The following is a 27001-nucleotide window of genomic DNA, read 5'->3' on the forward strand; positions in this document are numbered from 1 at the left end:
GTGGATGCGGGATGTGGGATGCGGGATGCGGATGCAGGATGAGGGATGCAGGATGCGGGATGCAGGATGCGGGATGCAGGATGCGGATGCAGGATGCGGGATGCAGGATGAGGGATGCAGGATGAGGGATGCGGGATGTGGGATGCAGGATGCGGGATGCAGGATGAGGGATGCAGGATGAGGGATGCGGGATGTGGGATGCAGGATGAGGGATGTGGGATGCGGATGCAGGATGCGGGATGCAGGATGCGGGATGCGGATGCGGGATGCAGGATGCGGGATGCAGGATGAGGGATGCAGGATGAGGGATGCAGGATGAGGGATGAGGGATGCGGGATGAGGGATGCGGATGCAGGATGCGGGATGCAGGATGCGGGATGCAGGATGAGGATGCAGGATGAGGGATGCAGGATGAGGATGCAGGATGAGGATGCAGGATGAGGGATGCAGGATGCGGGATGCAGGATGTGGGATGCGGGATGCGGGATGAGGGATGCGGGATGAGGGATGCGGGATGCGGGATGCGGGATGAGGGATGCAGGATGAGGGATGCGGGATGAGGGATGCGGGATGAGGGATGCGGGATGTGGATGCGGGATGTGGGATGCGGGATGCGGATGCAGGATGAGGGATGCAGGATGCGGGATGCAGGATGCGGGATGCAGGATGCGGATGCAGGATGCGGGATGCAGGATGAGGGATGCAGGATGAGGGATGCGGGATGTGGGATGCAGGATGCGGGATGCAGGATGAGGGATGCAGGATGAGGGATGCGGGATGTGGGATGCAGGATGAGGGATGTGGGATGCGGATGCAGGATGCGGGATGCAGGATGAGGGATGCAGGATGCGGGATGCAGGATGCGGGATGCAGGATGAGGGATGCAGGATGCGGGATGCAGGATGCGGGATGCAGGATGAGGGATGCGGGATGCGGGGCCTGGCGCTCGGCGGGCAGGAGCGGCGCGGGGCGAGCACCACCCGCGCTTGGCCATTCGGGCTGACATGTCTCGTCTTCTCCTTCCTCCTTCCTCCTCCTCCCTCCTCCCTCCTCCTCCTCCTCCCGCTGCCGCCGCCTCCTCTCCGTCCCCGCGCGCATCTCTCGCCTAATCTGGCAGCGCCGCTAATTAATCCGGGCGCCCAGCTGCCGCCGCGGGCGGGGGAAGTGCGTCACGCGGCGCGGGGGGGGGCAGCGCCCGGGGCGGGGCGGGAGGGGCGGGCGGCGGCGGCGGGGCCCCCCCGGGCCGGGGCTGCGGGCGGCGGCAGCAGCGGCAGCGGCAGCAGCATCCTCCCCCCCCCCCCCCCCCCGCATCCTCCCGCCCGCCGGTGCCGGCGCCGCGGCAGCCCCGTGGCCCTGCCCGCCTGCAGCCCCGGCGGCCGCTTTCCGCCGCTTTTTCCCTTTTTTTTCCTCGTTTTTCTCCCCGTTTTTTCTTTTTTGCGGGCTGGCTCTGGGCGCCCGGCAGCGGCGGCCGCGCTGCCCCGCGCTTCCCCGGCTCGCTGGAAGCTGAGGGATGCGACTCCGCCACCATGATGGAAGGTAGGCGCCGCGCCGCGCCCGGGAGCCCCCCGCCTTCCCCCGCAGTTAGCGGCGGCTCCCGGGAATCAGTAACTGGAAAAGCAAACGTGATCGACAACGCGAAGCCGGCGGTGCGGAGGGATGATGCTGCGCGTCGCCGGTCGGGCGTGCGGCTGGATGGAGGTGCCGCTCCTTGCGGGAAGGCGCGTATCCCAACCGGAGGGACTCGTGCCCTCGCATGGAAGACGCCGGCTCCCGGGAGCGGGTGCAGCCGGCCGGAGGCCCAACGGGGTGGAAACGGGCAGGAAAAGGCGACGTGGGGCCCGGGGCGGCGGGGGCACCCCGCGACGCCGAGCCCAGCCGTGCGCGGGAGAAGCCCCTGGGCCTTTCCCAGAGAAATTTTGGCCCCCGCTGTTTGCCTCGGCCTTACGCAGAGCTGCTTTTACGCCTCGCCGGGCGAGATGCGGGAAGAGCAGCGCTATTTGTTTATCCGCTCGCAAGCGGAGGGGCTGCCTCGGGGCCCGGGGGTCCCACGGCCCCGGCTCCCCCGGGGACGGCGTGCAGGCGCCGGGCCTTGCCGCCGGCTCCCTTCCCTTCCCTTCCCTTCCCTCCCTCCGTGCTAAGGGCACAGGCGTTATTAGGAATATACGTATTAGGGGAGAGATATATCTCTACATAGCTATATATAAGAATATACATGTTATATAACGTCTGTAGCATGCGTTAGGCAATGCCTCTGGCTGTGTCCTCTTGCAGCGGAGCCCCTCGGCCGGCGTCTGGGCTCTGCCGCCGGCGCGGGGGGCCGCCGAGGAGGGGCCTCCCGGAGACAAAATAGCCCTTCCGCAGTATTCTTGCATTCGTTATGTTGAAAAACCCCAAGTTTTCCGTTATGTAATGACTCACGGAGCGGCTTCGCGTGTTTTTCTGCGGTTATTTTGGTGCTTATGGGAACCTGGGAAGGAAGCAAGGAGATGGGATGAGATGAAGTAATTAACACGTCTGATTGATTTCCGAGCGGTCGGGGGCTGGTGCTGGTTGCAACGACTCGTGTGAGCAACGCCCGCTTGGAAAGGACCCGCAGCCTCCAGAGACAGATATATATATATTATGTATGCATATACATAAATATATGTCGTTATATGAGGGCTTTACCATGTTCTCAGCCTAGATTCGATCCACGCTTTTCACCCCCGGGAAATACCTGCGGCTCCGTGCAGCGGACGCGTTGCCGCGCCGGGTACCCTTTCCAACGCTCGTGGCTCGCGGTGTTTTCCTGGGCCGCGTCCGCATCCGACGGGGAGCCGGGCGGCGGCAGCGGGTGCCGGGTGCGCTGGGCGCTCCTGGGTCTTCGGGAATCTGCGTCCCGCTTCCCGGGAACGGCGGTTTTCAGGCCCTCGCAGCAGATGAGATAAAGCGCTGCAGGCGTCAAAGTCGCCATGAATATCCTGGGAAGCGGCTTAGAAGTGCCGAAGCCTGGAGAGGCGCGGAGAAGCCGGTCTGCGCCGTGGGGAGGACGGAGCGGGTGCCGCAGACCCCCGAGCGCCGGGAGCGGGTGGAGGTGCCGGTGCTGGGCTGGGGGACTCAAGTCCCCGGGCTTCGAACTCTCCAGGCAAAAATCACCTGCAGCCAAACCCTGTCGCGTGCCGGAGCAGGAGCTTGAGGCTGCGTTGAGGAGGCTCCGCTGCCGGGAAGCTCCTCCGCGCGCGTAGCTACGGGCGTGAAGGGCGTTTGCATCCGCCCTTTCTGGCTGCTAAACAACCGCTGCCCAGAGAAAGGCATCGGAGAGCGTCGCTACGGTAAACATCCCTGCCCGAAAACCCAGGGATTGATTTGCCCTGTTTTCTAATTAAATCCGCTGCCTTTCGGATGTAGCAGAGGTATTTTGCACAGCTTAATGAAATTTTGGAGCCGCCGCTGCGACCTACCACCGAAGCGTTCAAGAGGGCCCGTGCGGGCGCCTGAGACGCCGGCGAGGTCCGCGCTGGCCTGGCAGGGCCGTCTCCTCCGCGGACGCCGGCTCTTCCTCCGCGGTGCCCGGGCGAGCAGCGGGCGCCTGGAGCAGCATCCGGAGGGCGAGGGGCGAAGCCGGGTCCCGTGGCGAGCGGAGCGTGGCGTCGGGGGAGACATGAGCCGCGCTGGTAACAGACGCGGCTGCGAAGAGAGGGGAAAGCTCGGGGCGCGCGGGGAAGGGGCAGGACCTGGTAGCTCGGGAGCTGCCCCCGGGCTGCCGGAGACGGCGGTTTGGGGCGGGACGGACGGGAAACGTGGCTGCGCTCGGCGAGGGCTCGTCGCAGCCCGGGACGCAGCTGGCCCGGCTGGACGGTGCCCTTGGCCGCGGTGACGTTTTGGAGATGCCTTAGGGAAAACGACAGCTTAGAACCGGGTTTATACTCCTCTTTGAGCCCTCATCGCAAGACTTTAAGACCTTAAAGCAGAAGAAAGGTGATGTGGCACCTCCGTGGCCGGCAGCGGTCCGGCCCCGCCGCGGGGACGTGGGAAGGGGCAGCGCGGGGGGGGGGGGGGGGAGGCAGCTCCTCGCCAGACCACCCGTCTTTGGCGATTTCGACGTCCCCGATCTGCCCGCGCGGGCGGCGTGGTGCCGTGATGGCGTTCCCATCTTCTGCAAATCCAATATATCCTTGATTTTTCCCCCCCCCTCCGAGCTGCTCTTCCTGGGAGCAGGGTCCGGGCTGGGGGGGCAGGAGGCCTGAGCACCCCGCTGACCCTCGGTGCGATGCTGCCCGGGGTGCGAGGGGCACCGGGCACCGGGGCCTGCGCCGGCCGCTGCTCTCCAGGAGCTATCGGGGGGTGGAGGGGGGGGAAGAAAAATCCCTTCGAACCCTCCACCTCCGTGCGGCAGGGAATTTAAAACACCGACCGGAGACTAATTCCGCGGAGCGTGGGATGTGCTGCAGCGATCTCGCGGGGAGGCTGGGTCTGGGCTGAACCGAGGGGGAAGGGGACGGCTTGGGGGGGGACGAGGAGCCATTTAGACTCGCGCGGCTGCAGCAGCCTCCGCCGCTTTGCGGCTGCCTGCTCGGTTCCCGCAGCGCTCCTGCGGCCTCCCGGCCTCCCGCGCGCCGGAGCCACGGAAATCCTCTGGGAGATCGTTAAGGAGGCGCCCCGTTACCACGTTAATGATGCACGGTGCCAGGGTCTGCTGCCGCCGCGCGGACCGGGGCACCCCGCCGCATCCCGCACCCCGCTCCCGTCTCGGCCGACGAGCTCCGTGAGCTGTCAGCCTGGGTGCTTTTCCGGTAGTTCAACCAGAAGCTTTTATACCAGCTGAAAATATAATCAAAATAAGGTATTATGGTACAAAAAATGTGTATTAAAACCTTCCTTAAACAGCTGAAAACCCTTGTCGTGAGCTGGTTGGCGGTGCTGCGCGTGGTCGTGGACGGGTACGCGGACAGCTCTTCAGACTTGTTGAAAGGCTATTTTTTTTCCTTTGCTATTTTTAAATGGCCGAATCTGGCTCGCTCAGGGGAGTGAGAGTGGCTGCGCTCGGGAGCTGTTCACCCTGAAGCCTACTGTGGTTTCAGCAGGGGCTGGGCTAGCCCTGGGAGCGCGGCGGGGGAGCAAGGCACGCTGCCCGCTTGCACAGCTGCTGCCTTAAATCGCTTAACTAGACTTTTGCTTTTTATTATTTCCCCCTTTACGATCTCGAACACCCTCCCTGAGTATTTTGCCGTCGGCAAAGGAGCCCCAGTAAATGCAGCGCTGCCCAAGGAGTCCCGCGGCCGCTGGGGCCTGGTTTCGCCGTGGTGCAGGAGATGCAAGAGAAGCCCGTATAATTTATTGATAACGTCATTAATACTTGATGTTCATACAGCTCCTTCCAGCCGGGGACTCGAGCTCCGTCAGGGCTCGTCGCCGTGTCCCGTGGCTTTGCCGTCCTCCGTCGCGCGGGGGTGGTTTGGTGTAATTAATGGAACGGCTGCCATCGCGCTTCCCTTAACTTATGCCTAGAAATATTCATTCTTGGGGCTTTCGGTCACTTGTCACTCGCAGGTTTTAGCGTCTCATCTTCAGAGCCCGTCGGCATCAGCGCTTCCATTCACGCGTGAACACCTCGCTTCCCCCGCAGGCTCCATGCTTCTAATGCATATATATGTATATGCATATAAATACGCACAAGAATGTGTGTGTATATATATATTTAACTGTGGGGATGGGAAGACCATGCACGGTGTCTGGACGTAGCTGGCTGACCGCCCCGTGGGGACGCTTGGCCGTGCTGCAGCCCTTTCGGCTGCTGCCGAGTGTCCAGCTAACCCCAATCCCTGGGTCCCCGTCTCGGAGCCGCGCGGGGTGACGGGGGTCCCCGTCGCTCCGTGGGGGGCGAGCGGCCGCTTGGCCGGGGGACCTTCCTCGGCGAGAGTCACCAAGGAACTGGAGAGAGTTTGGAGACCCCGTGACCGCTGCCGTGAAAGCCGTGCCCTCCGTTCGCCTCCCCGGCCGGGCTCCCGCGGGGGCCGGACGCTGCTCCCACCGCCGCTTCCCGGGCCCCGCAGGTCCCGTTGCGGTGGCTCCTCTCCGGACGGAGCCTGGCGGCATCCTGGCCCACGCACCACCTCCGCAGCGGCTTGGTTTGCGTCCCCTTTGCCGGCTCTTCCTGGCCGCTCGCCGCGTCCGTCGTCCGTCTGCTGCGGATTCTCGATCGCCGGTAACTCGAGCTTTGCTCCGGGTCGCTGATAACGGCGATAACGCCGGTAATTCTGCAGCAGTGCGGATGATGACGCTGTAACCCGTACGGTTCATTATAATCCCCATTCCCACTTGTTCTTAGCCTGAAACCTCGATCTCCCGGTGATGGAGAGCCCCATCACCGGACCACCGCCCAGAGGTGGTATAGCCAGCGCTCCAAAGCGGTATATCCAGCAGCCCAAAATCGGGCCGCTTATCAAGCAGCACCTGGGGGACAAACTAATGCAAGAGCAGCAACTTGTGGTATTTTGTCTTTCTGGAAGTCCTTTACCGTCTTGTCTTTAGGCTCTCGGTCACCAGTAACCCCTCGGCATCTTCCAAGCAAAACTTCCGACGATGAGCAAAGTCCTTGGCGTTTATCTCCATTTTTTTATTTCATTTTTAAATATTGCTCGTTCTTGTTTCCAAGTACGTGCTCAGCCGTAGGGAGCAGGTAGGTGACGTACCGCTGCGAGGGAGGCGAGCGGGGGTGAGAGCAACACCCCCACCGCTTGTCCTCGACCCCCGCGGCGACTGTGCAGCACGCCGCCTGTAGCGCACACCCGCGGCGGGGGTCTTACTGCCAGCGTCCTGGGGGCCTGGCAAGGCGAATACATACGTGTAGAAAGGGAACAAGGCTCGCTAACACCGGGGCGGCTTGTTCCCAGAGAGGGCTTGAGAGGAAGCTCAACAAGGCTCGCCCTTCCGATGGGGCCAGAATCCGGCCTGGCATGCTTTTCCATCTTTTTTGCAGGAAATATTTCCCTTTTTGGTAGTTTTACTTGGAAGATGAGCTATGGGTGTGTTTTTAAGGCACCGCCGAGCCAAGCGGCAGCTCCGGCGGCAGCGCCCGGGCCGGTCCCATGCAGAACATCCCGGTTCAGGTCAAAAAGCCCCGGCGCGACGCATTCGCGGCCGCCGGGACCCTGCATGCGGGGCGTCCTCCGTGCAAGCCCCCCTCGCCGCGGCGAACGCTGAACCACCAGGCAACCGAAACGGAAAGCTGTTTTTTTTTTTATTCCTCCCTCAGGGGGATGAGGAGGGTAATTTATTGACCGGGAAGAGGGGCGTTCGGTAGAGAGAGCCCGGATGGATCCTTTAGGGGCGGCGCTGGGCTCCCGTGCTCTGTGCGGAGCCGGGTAGGTGCTGCGGCGGAGGCGGCGGCGGCTGCGGAGCGGAGCTGCCCCAAGCCCGGCCGAGCCGGTGCCGGAGGCGGGTGCCGGCCCCGGGAAAGGGGCACCAGCCGCCAGCGGCTCCCCGGGCGAGGTGTCGACGCGGAGGGGTCCCGGGGGCTTGGCGAGCTCTGCAGCCCAGGGCGCCTGGCCCACTCGCAGCAGCGCGGCGGGAGTCGGGGGTGCTGCATGGGGCGGGAGGGCCCGGCAAGCCCGCGGGCTGGGCACGGGGCCCGCCTGGCCTCGTGGTCGCCTCTGCTGCCGTTCAACTTAAAAGCGTCCCTGTTTTTGCAGCACCCTCCGTGCGGGGCCTCGGCTCGGGCTGGCGGCGGCACGGTGCGGCGCGTAGGGCCCTGGGCGCTGCCGCGTCTGTGCCGCAGGTGCCAGCGGGGCAAGCGGCCTTTGGGGGACTATTTGCAGCGCGCGCTGACGCGGCGTTGTTGCTTGTGTGCGTTGTGCCCGCAGGACTGAAAAAACGCACCAGGAAGGCGTTCGGGATACGCAAGAAAGAAAAGGACACCGACTCCACGTAAGTCGACGGGACGTAAAACGCGCTAACAGGCGACGCGCGGGGAGAAGCCGACGCGGCAGCAGGGACGGTGCAGCAGGGCGGCGGGGGGGGTCCGCGGCCACCGCCGCGCGCTCGGGCTCCGGAAAGTCTAATCGCCCAAAGTCGGAGGGTTTGGGCACTAACGCGGCTCCCGTTTTGCTCTTTGCAGAGGGTCGCCGGACCGCGACGGGCTCGTAAGTACGGCAAGGGCTCCGCTGGCCGGGCCCCGCTCGCGCTGCGCTCTGCCGCTGCGGTTAAAAGCTTTCTCCTCCGTAAACCCACGTTCTGTGAAGCACCTCTTTCAATTTAATATAGAAAATAAGTTTTTAAAGCGCATTTCACTAAGAAGCTGTTTTTAAGACAATAGCGTGCTTTGGGTTTTCTGCAAAATTAACGTGATGAAAATAGCAGCAGTGCAGAAAGCATGATTGACATAAATACATATACACACACATACGTGTGTGCGTGTATCCACTTGATAAATCCTGTGTGAAAACAGGTCGGGTACGATGCTAAAATACCGGCTCCCCCATCCATGTTTTCGTTTATGATACTCGAGCTGGGTCACGTCTTCTGTCCAAGGGGTCAATCTAAAATCGCTAAATAGCACTGCTTCTTTCAATGTCCGCTCTGGTTTTCTGTATTAAATTGAAAGTAGGAGAATAGCTGCTTTTGAATTACTGCTGCTTTTATTTACGGTTTTGGGTAGAAATGCCCTTGCTAGACGGGGCAGTGGGAGGACGGTGTCTCCTGCAGCCGCTTGGTTTCAAGTTTGCAAAGGAGCACGCTGGGTTCAGGCTTCGCCGTGTGCCGTTTCAGCAGAGACGCCGCGTTCGGGCTTTACGCGCTCGCGCCTGGAGCAAACATCCGAGCCGTGGCTGGGAGGCAAAAATTGGGCTGCCAAGTTGCTACTGTAGAGGCAGCTTTCTGCAAGGTCTGACCCAGGATCCTTGGCCTTGGGCTAGCCCTGCGTTCCTGAGCCGTTCGTTACGGGCTGCTGGGAAATAGCGATTAGAGAAGTTGAGCGTGCAGCTCGCGCAGGGCTTTGACCAAGGCTCCGCTCAGCAGAGAAGAAAAGAAAAACGCAGCTTTCCATGCAGCCCAGAACTGAATAAATGCGTCTCCTCCAGCGTCCACCCTTGTCTGCCCCTTTGCACTTTTTGCCCCAGCTGCTCTTAGCCCCCTTCCCTGCCGCCCTCGTGCCGGTGCTTGCGGGCTGCTCCTCCCCTCCCCGTGCTGCAGCCCCTGCGTTGGCCCCCGCCCCGGGCCTGAACGCTGCCCCGGACCCCCCCGGGCCCCCCCGGACCCCCCCGGCCCTGGTGCAGCCAGTCCCCTCCCCGCAGCAAAGCGGAGGGCGCGGGGGGGGGAGCGAGGAGGCGGTAAGGAGAACGGAGCTTGCCTTAGGGCTGCACGAGGGTCGTTAAAAAAATAAAAAAAGAGCAATTTTTGCTTTCCAACCCGGACAATAGGGACCCTTAGGGTCTGGCAGCTGGTTGTGTGTGCACTTAATATAAACGGGGCTTAAAACAAATGGACTTGAAAACAAACAAACCAACAGAAAACCTCTCTAGCGACCAAAGCGGAGCTGGATCCCCCCGTTCAGCGCCCGGGTTTGAAGGGCCGAGCCGGGTCGGGTTGGCTGCTGCTAGGACGCCCCGGGCACTTGCCGCCTGAGTTACTGCTCTTTCTTATTCCTCAGAAGGATCCACAGGTTATTTTTCCTAGCTTTTTATCTACGTGTTTGATGGGGAAGAGCATTGTTTTTCATATTTTGTTTTTTTACCGATGGCTTTGGGCAGAGAAATGCCGCGGCGTGGTGGTGGTGCCGCCGGGGCGGGCTGGGACATTACTGTCCTCAAGGAAACGGCCCGGTGGCCGGCGCGGCCGTGACCCGCGGTTCGGTCGTGATTGCACGCCCCGAAGGGAAGGGCAACGTCCTCCCATCCGCCCGGTCCCTCGCAGGAGCCGCGGGTGCTGCCCGCGCGAGCCGGGCGCCCGCCCCTTAGCTCAGCGCCTGGAAACGCGTTCTCCCGTGTGTTGCAGAAGAAGAGCAACGGCGCCCCGAACGGCTTTTACGCGGAGATCGACTGGGACAGATACGTAAGTGCGGGCCGCGTCCGCGCGTGGGCATCCCGCGTCGCCGCTCTGCCCTCTCCCCACGGAAACTGAGGTTTCACCGCGGAAAGCACCCCGGGTTGGGGCAGATCTCACCGCGCGGCTCGGGCCTGCAGCAAATGCTCTTTTTTTGCTGCCGTTTTTGCTGCAGGCGCTCGCTTGGCAGCGGGTAGCCCCGAGGGGTGTGCGGGGAGCCCGGGCCCTTCCCGCGGCTGCAAAGGCGCCCGGAAAGCGCGCGGGCGTCGGGTGCCGGCGGGTCCGGGGCCACCTCGCGCGGGGCCGGCGACGACACCCCCGGGCACGGGGCCGCGGCGATGCTGACTCCGCTTCTCCCGCTGCCGCCGCAGAATTCGCCCGAGCTGGACGAGGAGGGCTACAGCATCCGGCCGGAGGAACCGGGCTATATCCTTTACGGCCCGGCCGCGGGGCGGGCAGCCGTTTGCGGGAAGGTCACCGATGAGGATGAGGATGAGGGTGATTTCCCCCCTCTTTTACTTTCCTTTGGGCTGTTATTCTGCAGCCAAAACTGGCTGCCGAGGAGAGTCACCCGGGGCGGTTTAGCGGGGGGGGGGTTTAATCGCCGCGGCTCTGCTGGGGCGCGCGGCGGGGGCAGCCGAGTCCCCGCTGCTGCTGCTGCCCCGGCGGGCCTGGGCTCCGGGACCGGGGCGTTTCGCCGGGGCTCCCACCTGCCGCCGGTGTCCGGGGGGGCCGGGCCTCGGCAGAGCGGCCCCTTCCTTAACGGGGCGCCACCGAGCAGGGGGAAGCACTTCTACTCCTCCAGCGAGTCCGAGGAGGAGGAGGAGGCGCACAAGAAGTTCAACATCAAGATCAAGCCTTTGCAGGCTAAGGACGTCCTCAAGAGCGCCGCGACCGTGGACGAGCTGAAGGCGTCCGTAGGCAACATCGCGCTCTCCCCGTCGCCCGTGGTGAGTGCGGGGGGGGCGCGGGGGGCCCCTCTTCGCTCCCCGGCTGGGCGCGGGGTGCCGGGTGGCCCGTCGCCCTCCCCGCCGCTGCGCGCGCCTGCCGCGCCGCTCACCCTCTGCGTTGCCCCTCTGTAGACAACGGCTGATTTTTTTCCGCTTTGTTTTTCTGCGTCCTCTTAGAGGAAGAGTCCGGTAAGAAACAAGTCTTTTTTCCTCTTGTGGCTTTTTGAAACGATGACTTTACTCCCGTGTATGTTGCTGCCTGCACAGCCCCGCTTTTGCATGTCCCCAGAAGAGCAAAGCAGGACGCAGGGACCAAACAAACCCCCCGTTTCGGAAGGCACAGCACCCGCTGGTCCCTGCTCCCCTGGGCTTAATGCAAAGCGGTTTAAACAAGAGCCATGTGCCCCTGGCTTTAAATGGGTGCAGGGGTGGGGGGTGGGGGGGGGCGTTTGCCGTGGGATGCATGGAAAGATCGGAGGGGGCTTTGCACCGATGCCCCCGGGGCGGCTCCTGCTCGGAGGCTGGGGGGCCTCGATGCTTTGGGGGCTGCTCCGACGCGGGCGGCACGGTGCGGGATGCTCCGACATGGGCAGCGCGGTGCGGGATGCTCCGACATGGGCAGCGCGGTGCGGGATGCTCCGACGCGGTGCGGCATGGCGCGGGATGCTCCGACGTGGTGCAGGATGCTCCAACATGGGCAGCGCGGTGCGGGATGCTCCGGCGTGGTGCGGGATGCTCCGACATGGGCAGCATGGTGCGGGATGCTCCGGCGCGGTGCGGGATGCTCCGGCGTGGTGCGGGATGCTCCGACATGGGCAGCATGGTGTGGGATGCTCCGACGCGGTGCGGCATGGTGCGGGATGCTCCGGCGCGGTGTGGGATGCTCCGGCGCGGTGCGGGATGCTCCGACATGGGCAGCGCGGTGCGGGATGCTCCGGCGCGGTGCGGGATGCTCTGACGCGGTGTCTCTGCTCTCTCCCCTCCGCTGGCCGCAGAGGCGCAGCCCGGTAAGGACCTTCCCCTGCAAACCGGGGCGGCGGGCTCGGGCGAGCTGGTGCCGGCCCGGGACGCCCGGGAGCGGGGGGCTGCACGGGGGCCCCAGAGAGATATTGCTCAGTTCGGCCGATTTCCAGCCTCCCAGACGTGGGGATTTGGTTTTCACGTGCCTTGCGATGGCCACGCCATTGCCGTCGACCCGATGCACGTGGCCCGCTTGCAGCGAGGGGGGGGGCGAGCGTGGCCCCGGTGCCCCCGCTCACCTCTGCCTTCCCTTGCAGGGCACCATGAAGAGGAATCTGTCCAGTGAGTATGTGCCGGGGCCGCCTGGGGCCACAGCTGCCGCGGGAACCCTTGGCATCGTCATCGTCATCTTAAAAAACATGCGGGGAGGGGGGAGCAGCAGGGAAAGCGGCCCTGGGTTATAAACCAGGCTCTTGTCACCCGAAAGAGAAAGATAGAGAAAGAGAGAGAGAGAGATAAAAATATATATATATATATATATAAAATGCACATATTGGATACATTGTCTATACTAATGCATTGTATTGGATACAGTGTATCCATTGTATAAATTCTGCATGCATTGCATATGTTCTGCACAGCAGGTATGGGGGGGGGGGACGTGCTGAAAGCCGCCGGGGGCTTGGGGGGGGGGACGGGGACGGCCCCGCGGGGGGACGCGGCGCAGCGCCCGGCCGTGGCTCACGCGCCCCGTGTGCCGCAGGTGAGGAGATCGCGCGGCCGCGGCGCGCCACGCCGACGCCGATGCCCGAGCTCGCCAGGTGAGTGCCGCCGGCCGGCCCCGCTCGGGACGCACTGCCGCCGGGGTTCGTCTGCCTTTTCTTAAAGGCTTTTTTTTGGGGGGGGGGTTGGTAGTGTGATTTTTTTGCAACGTGCAATCCCTCCAGGATGCTCCGGACCCAAAACCGCCCGGAATCGGGCCGAGCAGCAGAGGCAGCCGGGGCTTTGGGCAGCTCCTGCGCTCGCTGCTTTTCTTTTTTTGCATGCAAGCCAGGCTGTTCATTGCTGCCAGCCGCCCAGAGTGTGCTGGGTGGGGGGGGCGGGCGGTGGGGCGGGCGGTGGGGCGCGGGAGCCGTCTCCTCCGCCGGCGCTCAGCTCTGCCCCCCGCAGCAGGAAGGTGCCGGACGACCCCGCGGCCCTCGCCCCGCTCTTCGGGCCCCCGCTGGAGTCGGCCTTCGAGGAGCAGAAGCTGGAAGGTAGGGCTGGGCCTTTTATTATGGGGTTTTTTTTAATTATTTAATGAATTGCACCGGTCGTGATCCCTGGAGTCCAGGCTTTTGCATCCTGCTGCACAGACAGGGATCCTGCATCTGCAGCGGCTCCTGCCAGTGCATGCAGTAAGAAGGAATAATAGTAATAGCAATAATGATGATGATGATGATGGGATCAGTGGGCTGCATAACGCCGTGGCCGGCGGTGCCGGGCTTCTCCGTGCCGCTCCCGGACCCCCCCGTGACCGGCTGGGGCCGCGCAGCCCCCGCGCCGCCGGCACTGTGTGCGTGTCGGGCACCGCGAACGTCAGACTAATTGCGTGGCCTCTTTGCAGATCAGGCAAGCTTGCAATTACCCACCATTACGGGAGGGAATTGTCTCTAATTAGCACGAGTTTTCTGTAAATATTTGGTGTCCCCTCTCTGGAGGCCTGGGGTGAATGTGTGTGTGTGTCGCCCGTGCGCTCGGGGGCCGCGAGAGGGGCTGGTTGTCTCCTGGCCTTTGCATTGGCCTTATTCATCTTCTCCTTCCAGCTCCTCTGGACCAGCCCGAGATCTGGGGCTCGGTGCCGCCCCCCAACTCCGGCGTGGAGTCTCCGAAGCTGCCAAGACCTTTCCCCACTGGAAGTAAGTGACTGTGCGGGTTACCGGCCCCACGCAAGCGACACACGCACGAATAAAACCGAGTTTCTTATTTCTCTCACCTAGGACGGCAAAGCCGTCCTTTCCTCCTTTTGTCCCATTTTTTCCCCCAAACTTCTCTCCAGCCCCTTGCGCGGTGATGTGGAGCCTGGGGCCGGGCACCGGTTCTGGCCGGCCCCGGCAGCAGGGCAGCGCTCTGCAGGAGCGGGGCGATGCCGAAGCCGCGTTAATGCTCTCCCCGGTTCACGTTATCCGCCGCTGTCGCCCGCCGCGTCCCTGCTTTGCCCGGAGCGCGGCGCGGGCTCATCCCTCTGCTCCGCTTTGCAGCGCCGCCGCCGCTCCCGCCGAAGAACGTGCCGGCGACGCCGCCCCGGACGGGCTCCCCCGTCGCGGGGGCGATAGGTAAAGGCGAGGGGCGCGTGGGCGGGCACGCGGGCGGGGGGCCGGGGGGCTTGCTCGGGGGCGACGCTCCAGCAGCCCTGCAGCGATGCTCTGCTCTGCCTTGCAAAAGTGAAGCGCGATCCCGCGGGCAACGGGCGCGCGGGGCTGCAGCTGCCTCCGAAACGCGTTAAACCCCGATCGACAGCATCCAAAGACGCTTTTGGCCGCAGCGAGAGTCGATAGAGCGCTTGCAAGCGTGCGCTTCGTGTTGCTGGTGTCGTGCCGTGCCGTGCGAAACGCTCCGCTCCCGGGCCGGGGCGGCGGTGCTGGGCCCGGGGCTCGCGCGGTCGCCGGCCGCCGCTCAGGCTTACGCAGCTCCCTGTGCTCCGTGTGCTGCCATCGATGCCCTGCGGTTGTACGGGGTGGAAAACGCCGGGAAGCGGAGCAGGAAAGGGAGCCGGGCTCCTCCGGGCTTGCAAAGCTTGGCGGCTGCATCCCGTTTCCCCGCCTGTTCGGGAGCGGGAGCTGGTCCGGCGCCAGGCTGGACTGCCGCGGGACGCCCCAACGGACGGAGCCCTGAAACCGCTCCCTCCGCAGCTGCTCGCAACCGCCGCGCACTCGCTGTGCGCTGCCCCGTGCCGCGTGCCCCGTGCCCGGGCTGCCGGCTGCTGCAGTCGAGCGCGCGCGTGCGTCGCCCCTCGCTCCTGCTCGCCCCGGGCCCGGCGCTAAACTGCGCTGCTTTGACCGCAGGGAGCGACCCGGCGGCGGCCGAGCCCCGCGGCGCCCAGCTGCCCTCCCTCCACGACCTGGACAGCGTCTTCGGCCCCGTGCTGCGCCCCGCGGCCGCGGCCGCCGGCCCCGAAGACAAGTGGGTCGATTTTTCCGATCCGTCCCCGGAAAGCGCGGTGCCGCCGAGGGAGAAGGGGACGGCGCCCGCGGGGCCCCCCCACCTGCCACCGCCGCCGTGCCCCGAGCCGCCCCCCGCCGCGGACGACGCCGAGGCCGAGGCCGAGCCGGCCGCTTCCCCCCGCGAGGCCGGGCCGGGCCAGCGAGCCACGCCGCCGCCGCCGCCGCCGCCCACCTACCGCGCGGTGGTGGCCTCGCCGGGCCCCGGCAGCCCCAGCGGTACGTCACCCCGCCGCGCGGGAGGAGCGTTTCGGACGGCGATGCCGCGGGGCGACGGGGCGCGCGGGACGTGCCCGGCCGCGGTCCCCGCCGTCCGTGCTGGGCCTCTGCTCTTTGCTGGGAAAAAACGCCGTAGAGGCGCAGCCGTCTCCGAGGGACCGTCCGAACCGCGGGGGTGAAGAGCCGCGTGCGAAGCCCGGCGCCGACGGGCTCCCGCGCTTGAGCTGCGACGCGCCCGAGGCCCTGCCCTGCCAGCCCCCGGCTGCCTGCGCTGAAGCACCGGCCTTTTGCAGGACTTTGGGGGGACAAGGAAGGAAAAAACCAAAGGAACTCAAGCCTTGGCACCCAGATTAGGCTCCTGGATGGAAAGGGCTCCGTTTTCGGAGATGGGCAAGCAGCTGGCTGAGATTCGCTCCCTTCAAGCAAGCCCGTCCCTCGTCTGGACGTGCCGTCCTTTCAGCCCGAGCAAGCATCGAGCTAAAGCTATAGAAACGGGGTGTAGTCTGAGAAAATGCGGCGGCTCTGCTCTGAGCGGGGGGAATATCGAGAGCCCCGTGCGGCGTCGCCGCGGCCGGACCCGTCCCGGGAGCCATGCGCGTCCCGCGTGCCGCCGGCGCCTGCCGCGCTCCCGCCGTGCTCGTCCCCGGAGCAGCTCTCCGGAAAAGGGCTGGGGAGCGCCGGGGGGGGGGGGGGGACGAGGGGGGGCCGGCGCTCACCCTCCGCTGCCTTGCAGGTGCCTCGTCGCCCGCCCGGCCCGGCACGCCGCTGTCCGCCTGCGGCACCCCGCCGCCGCCGCCGCCCCGGCCCCCGTCGCGGCCCAAGCTGCCGCCCGGCAAGCCCGCCGTCGCCGACGGGGTAGGTGCCGCCCCGCGTCCCCCCGTCCCCCCGTCCCCCCGTCCCCGGGGTCCGCCGGGCCCCTTCCGCCTAACGGTGTCTCTCCCCGCAGCCGCGGCCGTTCAGCCCCCCCGTGCACTCGTCCAGCCCGCCGCCGGTCGCCCCGCTCGCCCGCGCCGAGAGCACCTCCTCCATCTCCTCCACCAACTCCCTGAGCGCCGCCACCACTCCCACCGTCGGTAACGGCGCCCCGCGGCCCCCGCCTCGCCCGGCCGCCGGTCGGGGGGGCCCGGCACCCCCCCGGGGCTCCTTCGGCCGCGCCGGGGCTCGTTAGCCGCCCCGGGGCTCGTGGGGCGCGCGCGGGCGGCGGGGTGCGAGGCGGGGCGGCGGGCTGCTGCGGGGGGCTGTGCTGCGGGGGTAGGTCCTCCGAACAGCGGGAGCGGGCGGTGGCGGCAGGGCCGCTACCGGGTGACGCGCAACCGAGAAGAGGTCTGCGACGGGGTCCGCGCGCGCTTTCTGCAGGGGATGCTCGTGCCGGTGTCCGGGGGGCTGTTATCATACCTCCTCGCCTGAAATCCGCGTTGCCCTTGGAAGCGGTGGTGGTAGCGCTAAGGCGGGGGGTGGAAAATTGATCCCCCCGCCCGGTTCGCTTGGTGGGGAAGGGGATTTGCAACCTCAACGTGCTGCTGCTGCAGCCGCCGGAGCAGCTCGCGGCGAGGCGAAACGCCCTCCGCGGCGGCACCGTCTTTTTGCGCAAGAAAACTGCGTGTTGGCTTAAAAATCAAAATAATTTTTTATTTCTTTTCTGATGGGGGGGCGGGGGCGTGCGGGGGGCTCTGGGCCGCGCTGCCGGGCTCCGGTGCCTGCCGCATGCGCAGCCTGCGCGGGGAGGACGCGGCCGTCGCCCCCGCGGCGATCCTCCCCGTCGGCCTCCTCCTGCGTCTCTCTCCCTCGGCGTCCCCCGTTGTCGCAGCGCTGCTTGCTCTCGCCCGGGGCTCCGCTTCCCCCGCCGCTTCCTCGGGGCCCAGGGGCCCCGGGACGGAAGGACAGGGCTGGGCTGCTGCCTCCGCCACCTGCGCGTCCCCCCGCCATTCCCACCTCCCAGAACGCATCCCCCCCCCATGCTTTACCGCGCTTCTCGCACGGCTTGCGGCGGCCCGGGCCGGGAGGACGATGCACGTTTGCCAAAAGTAGCATGGCTGGAGCGCGGGCTGCGTGGCCCGGACGCCTCCTCCGCTCGCCCCGGGGCGGAGCGGGAGAAGCGAAGGAAGGAAAAGCGCTTCCCGCCCGCCCGCAGCCCCGCGCGGCCTCCGCGGCCGCTCCGCGACTCACTCTCTGTCCTTCTCTCTCCCGCTCCCGACCTCCCCCGTCCCGCTTCGCCTCCCGGCACCCAGAGAGCGAGCAGCCCTCCCTCGTCTGGTTTGACAGAGGGAAGTTTTATTTGACTTTCGAAGGTAAGTAGCGCCCGGCCGGCCCGCTGCGGCCCCGCCCGGCTGCGTTGCACCCGCTGCCTCCGCTGCTGGTTCCAAAGGCCCCCAAAAAGACCAAAGCGAGGAGGAGGAGGGCGCCGGGGCGTGCACGCGACGCTTGGCGCTCTCAGCCCGGCCCTCTGTCCCCGCCGCGCTGCCTGGCTGCAGACCGGTTTCCCGGGAGCCGGGCGGGAGGGTGACCGTCCCCCGCCCTCCGGCTCGGCCGCTCCCGGCGTTTCCGCAGCGCCGGAGCGAGGAGGAGCGGGCGCGGAGCGGCGAGCAGCGGCGATGCTCAAGGGCAGCCGCGGGCCCGAGGGTGCTGGGGGAGCCGGGCTCCCGTGGGTGCCGGTGCCGCGGTGCGGGAGCGCTGGGCTCCCACGGATAACTGGGATGCAGTGCCGGGGTGTGGGAATGCTGGGTTCCCACGGGTGCCGGTGCCAGGATGCAGTGCTGGGGTGTGGGAACGCCGGGTTCCCACGGGTGCCGGTGCCAGGATGCAGTGCCGGGGTGTGGGAACGCCGGGTTCCCACGGGTGCCGGTGCCAGGATGCAGCGCCGGGGTGTGGGAACGCCGGGTTCCCACGGGTGCCGGTGCCAGGATGCAGTGCCGGGCTGTGGGAACGCCGGGTTCCCACGGGTGCCGGTGCCAGGATGCAGTGCCGGGGTGTGGGAACGCCGGGTTCCCACGGGTGCCGGTGCCAGGATGCAGTGCCGGGGTGTGGGAACGCCGGGTTCCCACGGGTGCCGGTGCCAGGATGCAGTGCCGGGGTGTGGGATTGCTGGGTTCCCACGGGTGCTGGTGCCAGGATGCAGTGCCGGGGTGTGGGAACGCCGGGTTCCCGCGGGTGCCGGTGCCAGGATGCAGCGCCGGGGTGTGGGAATGCTGGGTTCCCACGGGTGCCGGTACCAGGATGCAGTGCTGGGGTGTGGGAATGCTGGGTTCCCACGGGTGCCGGTGCCAGGATGCAGTGCCGGGGTGTGGGAATGCTGGGTTCCCACGGGTGCCGGTACCAGGATGCAGTGCTGGGGTGTGGGAATGCTGGGTTCCCACGGGTGCCGGTGCCAGGATGCAGTGCCGGGGTGTGGGAACGCCGGGTTCCCACGGGTGCCGGTACCAGGATGCAGTGCCAGGGTGTGGGAACGCCGGGTTCCCACGGGTGCCGGTGCCAGGATGCAGTGCCGGGGTGTGGGAATGCTGGGTTCCCACGGGTGCCGGTGCCAGGATGCAGTGCTGGGGTGTGGGATTGCTGGGTTCCCATGGATGCCGGTGCCAGGATGCAGTGCTGAGGCGTGGGAGCGCTGCATTCCCGTGGGTGCCCAGGATGCAGGAGCATCCAATTCCCACAGCTGCCGGTGCCAGGACGCAGTGCCGGGATGCAGGAGCGCCGGGCTCCTGCAGTTGCCGGGCTGCAGGAGCACTGGGATGCAGTGCCGGGGCACGGGAGCGCTGGGCTCCCATGGGTGCCAGTGCCTGGGACATGGTGCTGGAGCATGAGAGCACTGGGGTTTTTGCAGGTGCCAGTGCTGGGATGCAGTGCCGGGATGCGGGAGCCCTGGGTTCCCGCGGGCGCCCGGGATGCAGTGCCGGGATGCGGGAGCCCTGGGTTCCCGCGGGCGCCCGGGATGCAGTGCCAGGATGCAGGAGCCCTGGGTTCCCGTGGGCGCCCGGGATGCAGTGCCGGGATGCGGGAGCCCTGGGTTCCCGGGATGCGCTTTGCACCTCGCCGCGTGGGGAAGCGTAACGCAGGGCTGCGCTGGGGCTGGAGCCACCAGCGAGGGCCGAGCGCACGGGGGGGGCACCGGATCCGGGGGGGGGGGCGGCGGAGCCGTCTGCTCTGCCCTCCCCAGCCTCGGCCGGCCGAAGCCGGGTCTCGCTCCCCTGGGCGTCTCAGATGCGTCAGCGTTAGGGAGACGGGTGGCAACGTTAATTTTTTACGCGCTTTTAGCCTCCGTTAGGGATCTTGAGGGGAATCCCGGGGCTGGAGCGGGCTCATCGGCGCCTGCGGCAGCGCTCGGCTTCCCGGCCTCTCCCCGCACAGGGACTCTCCGCGGGAGGCTCTGTGAATCCTGGGTTCCTACGCCCAAATCCGTCACTTATCCGCATGCAGCCTGCAGCACCAGGGAGCCGTAGCCAGAAGCCACAACCTCGTTTTGTGGTGCAAAAAGCAGCCCGTGCCGATCGCGTAGCCCTGAGCCGGAGGAGCAGCGAGCGCGTGCGCAGGCGGCCGTGCAGCAGCGGGACGCGCGGCCCGGGACGGGGGGGTCTCCGAGAGCCGTCCCGCGGGAGCAGCGTGCTCCTGGTTTTGCCCAAGTGCATGGAGCAATGGCTAAATCCCGCTTTTCCAGGGAAAACCGCCGCCCCGCCGCATGGCTTGCTGGGAGCACGAGGCATTTGCAATATTTGCAAAGCCCCGGGGGGGGGGGGGGGTGAGGTTTGCGGGCGTTGCGGGGCGCTGGGCGCGGTGGCGGTGGCGGTGGCCCGGCGTGAGCCGCGCTCTCCCTCTGCCGCAGGCTCGTCGCGGGGCCCCAGCCCCCTCACCATGGGGGCACAGGACACGCTGCCCGTCGCCGCCGCCTTCACCGAGACCGTCAACGCCTACTTCAAAGGCGCCGACCCCAGCAAGTAGGTGCCGCCGGCTCCGGGCGCGCGGCCCCCCCCGGCTCGGCCGTCCATCCCGGCCGCGGGAACGGCCCCTTTGCAGCCCGACCCCCTCCCCGCTGCGGAGCATCCTCCGCCGCTGCAAAAATGCCGTTGCAAAAATGCCGCTGCAAAAAATGGCGCTGCAAAAAAATGGCGCTGCATAAATGCCATTGCAAAAAATGCCGCTGCATAAATGCCATTGCATAAATGCCGTTGCAAAAAATGCCGTTGCAAAAAATGCCGTTGCAAAAAATGCCGTTGCATAAATGCCGCTGCAAAAAATGCTGCTGCAAAAAAATGCCGTTGCAAAAATTCTATTGCCTAAATGCTGTTGCCTAAATGCCGTTGCAAAAAATGCTGCTGCAAAAACGCCGTGTGCATTTGGAGGCCTTGGCCCCCCCAAGCTGCCTTTTCCCCCTGGCTGCCCAAACGGCAGCGTTTGCCCCCCGTTAGGGCTGGTCGGGGCCGGGGGCCGCCCCCGCGCCGCTGCGACCGGCCGCGCGCGGCCCCGCTCGCCGCAGGTGCATCGTGAAGATCACGGGCGAGATGGTGCTGTCCTTCCCGGCCGGCATCACCCGGCACTTCGCCAACAACCCGGCGCCGGCCGTGCTCACCTTCCGCGTGCTCAACTACGACCGGCTGGAGCACGTGCTGCCCAACCCGCAGCTGCTCTGCTGGTGAGTCCGCCGGGCCCCGGGCATCGCGCGGCACGGCACGGCACGGCGCGGCACGGCGCGGCGCTGACCCCCTTCTCCCGCGCAGCGAGGCCGCGCAGGCCGACGCCGGCGCCCGCGAGTTCTGGGTCAACATGCCCAACCTGATGGCCCACCTCAAGAAGGTATCGGAGCAGAAGCCCCAGGCGACCTATTACAACGTGGATATGCTCAAGTACCAGGTGGGCCCCTCCGCCGGCCGGGGCTCTGCCGCGCCGCGTGTCCCCCCCCCCCCCCCGCCCCGGTGCCCCCCCCGTGCCCCCGGCGCCGCGAGTGCAAGGTGCTCAGCCCAGCTGCGGCCGCTGCAGCTGCAAAGCGGGATTTCCCCCTTCAGCCCTACGGAAACTGAGTGTTTTTTCTGTCATTTTGGAAGGTGTCTGCCCAGGGTATTCAGTCTACTCCATTAAACCTTGCAGTGAGCTGGCGCTGTGACCCCGCAAGCACGGACCTCCGCATTGACTACAAATACAATACGGAGGCAATGACTACGCCCGTAGCTCTCAACAACGTGCAGTTCCTCGTCCCCGTCGACGGAGGGGTCACCAAGCTGCAAGCCGTGCTCCCGCCCGCCGTTTGGTAGGACGCGCTCGCCCGGCGCTGCGGCCCGCGGCCCGCTCCGCGCTGCGCTGCCCGCTCGCTCCCGCCAGCAAGGCGATGCCGTTGCTGCAGTTTCTGGCTCGCTCCCGCGAACAAGGCGATGCCGTTGCTGCAGTTTCTGGCTCGCTCCCGTGAACAAGGCGATGCCGTTGCTGCAGTTTCTGGCTCGCTCCCGCCAGCAAGGCGATGCCGTTGCTGCAGTTTCTGGCTCGCTCCTGCGAACAAGCCGGTGGTGGTGCCGCAATGCCAGCTTGCTCCTGCAAGCAAGCGAGTGCTGTTTCCGCAATGCTGGCTCGCTCTTGCAAGCAAGGAGATGCTGGTGTTGCAATGCTGGCTCGCTCCCACTAGCAAGCCGGTGCTCTTGCTGCAATGCCGGCTCACTCCCGCAAGCAAGGAGGTGCCGATGCTGCAACGCCGGCTCACTCCCGCAAGCAAGGCGATTCCGGTGCTGCAACGCCGGCTCGCTCCCGCAAGCAAGGCGATTCCGGTGCTGCAACGCCGGCTCGCTCCCGCTACCAAGGCGATTCCGGTGCTGCAACGCCGGCTCGCTCCCGCAAGCAAGGCGATTCCGGTGCTGCAACGCCGGCTCGCTCCCGCTACCAAGGCGATTCCGGTGCTGCAACGCCGGCTCGCTCCCGCTAGCAAGGCGATTCCGGTGCTGCAACGCCGGCTCGCTCCCGCTAGCAAGGCGATTCCGGTGCTGCAACGCCGGCTCGCTCCCGCTACCAAGGCGATTCCGGTGCTGCAACGCCGGCTCGCTCCCGCTAGCAAGGCGATTCCGGTGCTGCAACGCCGGCTCGCTCCCGCTACCAAGGCGATTCCGGTGCTGCAACGCCGGCTCGCTCCCGCTAGCAAGGCGATTCCAGTGCTGCAACGCCGGCTCGCTCCCGCAAGCAAGGCGGTACCGGTGCTGCAGCACCAGCTCTCTCCGCGAGCAAGCCAGTGCCGTTGCTGCAACGCTGGCTCGCTCCTGCAAGCAAGCCGCGGGAGCCGGACCCGTGCACGGGCGTGCACCGGGATTCGTGGCCGTGGCCGTAGCTCCGGGTCGGGACAGTGTTATCCTCGCACGTGCTGCTACGGCGCGCTCCCCATGCCCCCTCCCCAGGCGCCGTCGGTCCGGGGCGAGGGGCGGGTCACCGCGCGTGGGGCACGCACGTGCCGCGCTCCCCTGCCGGGGCGGCCGAGCCCGGAGCCGCCCGAGCGCCGCGGCCGCGGGATGGGGGCTCGGCAGCGCCCGCCCGCCCGCCCACCGCAGCCCCTTCTCGGTGCGCTTGCAGGAACGCCGAGCAGCAGCGCATCCTCTGGAAGATCCCCGACATCTCCCAGAAGTCGGAGAACGGAGGTAACGGCCTGGCCGGGGGGGACCGCGGGGCGCAGCGGGGGGGCCGGGGCCGGGGCCGGGCAAGCGCCTGAGGGCCGCCGCTGTGTTGCCTCCCGCGCAGGTGTGGGCTCGCTGCTGGCCCGCTTCCAGCTGGCGCAGGGCCCCAGCTCGCCGGCCGCCCTGGCCCTGCAGTTCACCAGCGAGGGCAGCACCCTGTCCGGCTGCGACATCGAGCTCCTCGGCCCCGGCTACCGCTTCTCCCTCGTCAAGAAGAGGTTCGCGGCGGGTGAGTGCCGGCGGAGATGGGGGCCGAGCTTTGCGAGCAAGCGTGCACCTGCATGCACCATGCACCATGCAGCCTGCAGCCTGCACCATGCAGCCTGCACCATGCAGCATGCACCATGCAGCATGCACCATGCACCATGCACCATGCACCATGCACCATGCAGCCTGCAGCCTGCAGCATCAGCACCCCCAGCCCCAAATCCGTGTCACCCCTTGCATCGCACCCCGCGGCGGTGCCCGAACCTGACGCCGCGGCTGCTCTGCCCCTAGGGAAATACCTGGCCGACAACTAGCGGCGCCGGGACCGCCGGGACCGCCGGGACCGCGGGGCATCGCCGCGGCGGCGTGGGGGACGAGCCCGGCCCGCGGGACGCTCCCGCCGCACGCGTCGGCGGCTCTCGGCGTTCCTCCCTCGGAAAACACCGTCTCGACCAGTCCTGCAGTATTTACTTCTAGGTGTAACATTGTTAATGGTTTTAAAATGTAATTATGGTATTTGTAAATCGTCCTCATCCCCGTACGGCTGTACCTTGGCGGTTAGACACTTGAGTTGTAGCATTCTACCATTCATGAAATGGGTGTAACTTAAACCGTGGTATATAACTAATAGTAGTCCTGTCGAATGGCACGATGCTTCCCGAGGTAGGTGACATTGCGTCCATGTAGATACGGTCTGGATACGATGCCGATAGCCGGGCGGGGGGGCCGGGACGCTGCTGCCGCCCTCCCCGGCGGGACCCTGCCGGAGCGGGCGCCGGGTTCCCGGCCCCAGGTCTGGGTTTGCTTTGCTTTTTCTGGTTTTTCTTCTTTTTTTTTGGTCCTCTTTTCTGCTCCTCTCCCGAAAGCCCCGCTGGCAGCACGGCGGTGGCCGTCACGGTGCCAGCGGCACGGTGTCTGCGAGTCCCCAGCTCTGCTTAACGCAGGATTCGCCTAAATGAAAAATATATATATATATATATATATATATATATATATCTCCCTGCAAAGCTCAGCACTGCAGCCGGGCGCTCGCAGCCCTCGCAGTGACCCGGGGTAGTTTTCCCTGCCGCGGCCACGGCCGCCAGCCCTGGAAACGCGGGTTTTTGCAGAGTAACTGCTGCCAGAGCGTGGATGTTTTGCTTCGGATGTCGCTGGCAAGACACGGTGCTTACGCAGCGCTGGGTTTTTAAATGCTTTTAAACAAAGCCAGTGGGTTTTGGAGCGCGGGGCGCGCATGGCCCCAGACCCCCGAATTTAGCAGTGCTGGGATGCAAGTGTCTGGATGGAAACGAGAGGAAGGGGACGTTTCGCTGATAAGTGGGCTTGATGCACATGTGGGGGCTCGAGCCCGGCCACCCGGGAGGCTTTCCCTTTCCCCTTTCCCCTTTCCCCTTTCCCCTTTCCCCTTTCCCTTTTCCCCTTTCCCTTTTCCCCTTTCCCCTTTCCCTTTTCCCCTTTCCCTTTTCCCCTTTCCCTTTTCCCCTTTCCCCTTTCCCTTTTCCCCTTTCCCTTTTCCCCTTTCCCCTTTCCCTTTTCCCCTTTCCCTTTTCCCCTTTCCCCTTTCCCCTTTCCCTTTCCCTTTTCCCCTTTCCCTTTTCCCCTTTCCCTTTCCCTTTTCCCCTTTCCCTTTTCCCCTTTCCCTTTTCCCCTTTCCCCTTTCCCCTTTCCCCTTTCCCCTTTCCCCTTTCCCCTTTCCCTTTCCCTTTTCCCCTTTCCCTTTCCCTTTCCCTTTTCCCTTTTCCCTTTTCCCTTTTCCCTTTTCCCTTTTCCCCTTTCCCCTTTCCCCTTTCCCCTTTCCCCTTTCCCCTTTCCCCTTTCCCCTTTCCCCTTTCCCCTTTCCCTTTCCCTTTTCCCCTTTCCCCTTTCCCCTTTCCCTTTTCCCCTTTCCCCTTTCCCCTTTCCCTTTTCCCCTTTCCCTTTTCCCCTTTCCCTTTTCCCCTTTCCCTTTCCCTTTTCCCCTTTCCCTTTCCCTTTTCCCTTTTCCCTTTTCCCTTTTCCCTTTTCCCCTTTCCCCTTTCCCCTTTCCCCTTTCCCCTTTCCCTTTTCCCCTTTCCCCTTTCCCCTTTCCCCTTTCCCCTTTCCCCTTTCCCCTTTCCCCTTTCCCCTTTCCCTTTTCCCCTTTCCCCTTTCCCCTTTCCCTTTTCCCCTTTCCCTTTTCCCCTTTCCCTTTCCCTTTTCCCCTTTCCCTTTTCCCCTTTCCCCTTCTCCCTTTCCCCTTCTCCCTTTCCCCTTCTCCCTTTCCCCTTCTCCCTTTCCCTTCTCCCTTTCCCTTCTCCCTTTTCCCCTTTCCCCTTCTCCCTTTCCCCTTCTCCCTTTCCCCTTCTCCCTTTCCCCTTCTCCCTTTCCCTTCTCCCTTTTCCCCTTTCCCCTTCTCCCTTTCCCCTTCTCCCTTTCCCCTTCTCCCTTTCCCCTTCTCCCTTTCCCCTTCTTTCTCCCTTCTCCCTTCTCCCTTTCCCGGCGTGCAGCAGCCCCACGCTGCGCTCCCCGATAGGAAACCGCTGTCTCAAAAGAGCGCATCCCATAGCCGGGATTCTTCCTTTTTTTAATTACTATTTATTTTATTTTTTATTTATTTTATTTATATCATTTTATTTATTTCATTTCATGCCCTGCTTTTCCCTGCGCGTCGAGGAGGAGCGGCGTCCCCGTGGCGCGGGGCCCCGGGCGGCTGTCGGCATCGTGGTTCTCCCTCCTTCCCGGGGCTGGAAACGCGGGGCCGGGACCCCCCCCCCGGCTTCGGGGGGCTTCGGCCGCCGGCTCGCCCAGCCTATCGCTCTATATAAGCTATATCCTTTTATCCCGTGTATAAAATGTTTATAAATATTTGTGGATTAAGAGACACAGGTCTATTTTTAAGCTCTGGGTGGGAGGAGGTCACGGCCGGCCTTTCCCCCCCAAACGTGCAATGAGGAACGTGATACCCGGCGCCCGTGTGCTGACCGCTGGTAGCCCGAATGTGTTGTATCGGCTTGTTGAAGATAATCACGAAGCGACATATTTTAAATGTTAACTTGCCTTATAGATTAGGAGACGACTATGTGGATATCATTTTTTTGTAAATACTGTTTTTTATAAATGTCTTTCCTCCATTCGCCCCCCCCGCCCATTCCACGAAATCTTGAATATGCAATTATTTAACGTGCATAACACTGCAATGAATAAGCCCCCCCTTCAGAACAAAGTTTATTAATTCTGTCCATAAGAACCGCATTAAATACCCAGTTAAGTTGTAATTTAAATGTGATTTTTTTTTCCTTGAAATTAAACGAAAACCTGAAAATACCATTCCCTCTGTGTCGGTTTTGCTTCCCCGTGCGCCAGGGGCTGTGCCGGGGGGGGGGACACGCAGGGCTGTGCAGAGGGGGATGCACGGGGGCCGGGGGGGCCGGGGGGACAGCGCTGCCCCTGCGCCCGAGCAGCTGCTTTGCACGTGGCCGCGGGAGCGCGGTGCTGCGGTCGGGCTCGCAGGCAGCCCGTGGGGCAGGATGAGCTCCCATGGGACCCATGGGGCAGAGCACCCCGTCCTGGTGCTGGTGCTGGCCCTGGCCCTGGCCCTGGTCCTGGTGCTGGTCCTGGCCCTTATGCTGGTGCTGGTGCTGGCCCTGGTCCCAGTCCTGGTCCTGGTGCTGGTTGGTCCTGGCCCTGGTGTTGGTCCTGGTCCTGGTCCTGGCCTGGGTCCCTGTCCTGGCCCTGGTGTTGACCCTGGCCCTGGTCCTGGCCCAGGTCCCAGTCCTGGTGCTGGTCCCAGTCATGGCCCTGGTGCCAGTCCTGGCCCTGGTCCCAGTTGTGGTCCTGGTGCTAGTTGGTCCTGGCCTTC

General features: G+C 65.0%; 1 protein-coding gene across 1 annotated transcript; it reads left to right on the forward strand.

The window, feature by feature from the left end:
- The first annotated feature begins 1410 nt into the window (after nucleotides 1-1410).
- Nucleotides 1411-26469, forward strand: SGIP1 (SH3GL interacting endocytic adaptor 1). The gene is made up of 22 exons (XM_064516331.1): nucleotides 1411-1536; nucleotides 7842-7905; nucleotides 8096-8120; nucleotides 9970-10026; nucleotides 10389-10443; nucleotides 10792-10967; nucleotides 12245-12269; nucleotides 12691-12748; nucleotides 13098-13183; nucleotides 13733-13825; nucleotides 14168-14242; nucleotides 14972-15346; nucleotides 16080-16201; nucleotides 16293-16419; nucleotides 17575-17634; nucleotides 20160-20271; nucleotides 20811-20966; nucleotides 21052-21184; nucleotides 21376-21578; nucleotides 22877-22941; nucleotides 23042-23206; nucleotides 23476-26469. The coding sequence occupies exons 1-22, from the start codon at nucleotides 1527-1529 to the stop codon at nucleotides 23496-23498; spliced, it is 2265 nt and encodes a 754-aa protein (XP_064372401.1). The 5' UTR covers nucleotides 1411-1526; the 3' UTR covers nucleotides 23499-26469.
- The last annotated feature ends 532 nt before the right edge of the window (nucleotides 26470-27001 follow it).

The sequence above is a fragment of the Dromaius novaehollandiae genome, chromosome 8 (assembly GCF_036370855.1).
Source record: "Dromaius novaehollandiae isolate bDroNov1 chromosome 8, bDroNov1.hap1, whole genome shotgun sequence".
In the NCBI taxonomy this organism is placed as follows: Eukaryota; Metazoa; Chordata; class Aves; order Casuariiformes; family Dromaiidae; genus Dromaius; species Dromaius novaehollandiae.

Excerpts from the sequence above, each read along its gene's own strand:
- SGIP1 (XM_064516331.1), top strand. Across the intron at positions 12,270-12,690 it reads CATGAAGAGGAATCTGTCCA|GTGAGGAGATCGCGCGGCCG; the intron begins GTGAGTATGTGC and ends CGTGTGCCGCAG. Across the intron at positions 20,272-20,810 it reads AAAGGCGCCGACCCCAGCAA|GTGCATCGTGAAGATCACGG; the intron begins GTAGGTGCCGCC and ends CGCTCGCCGCAG.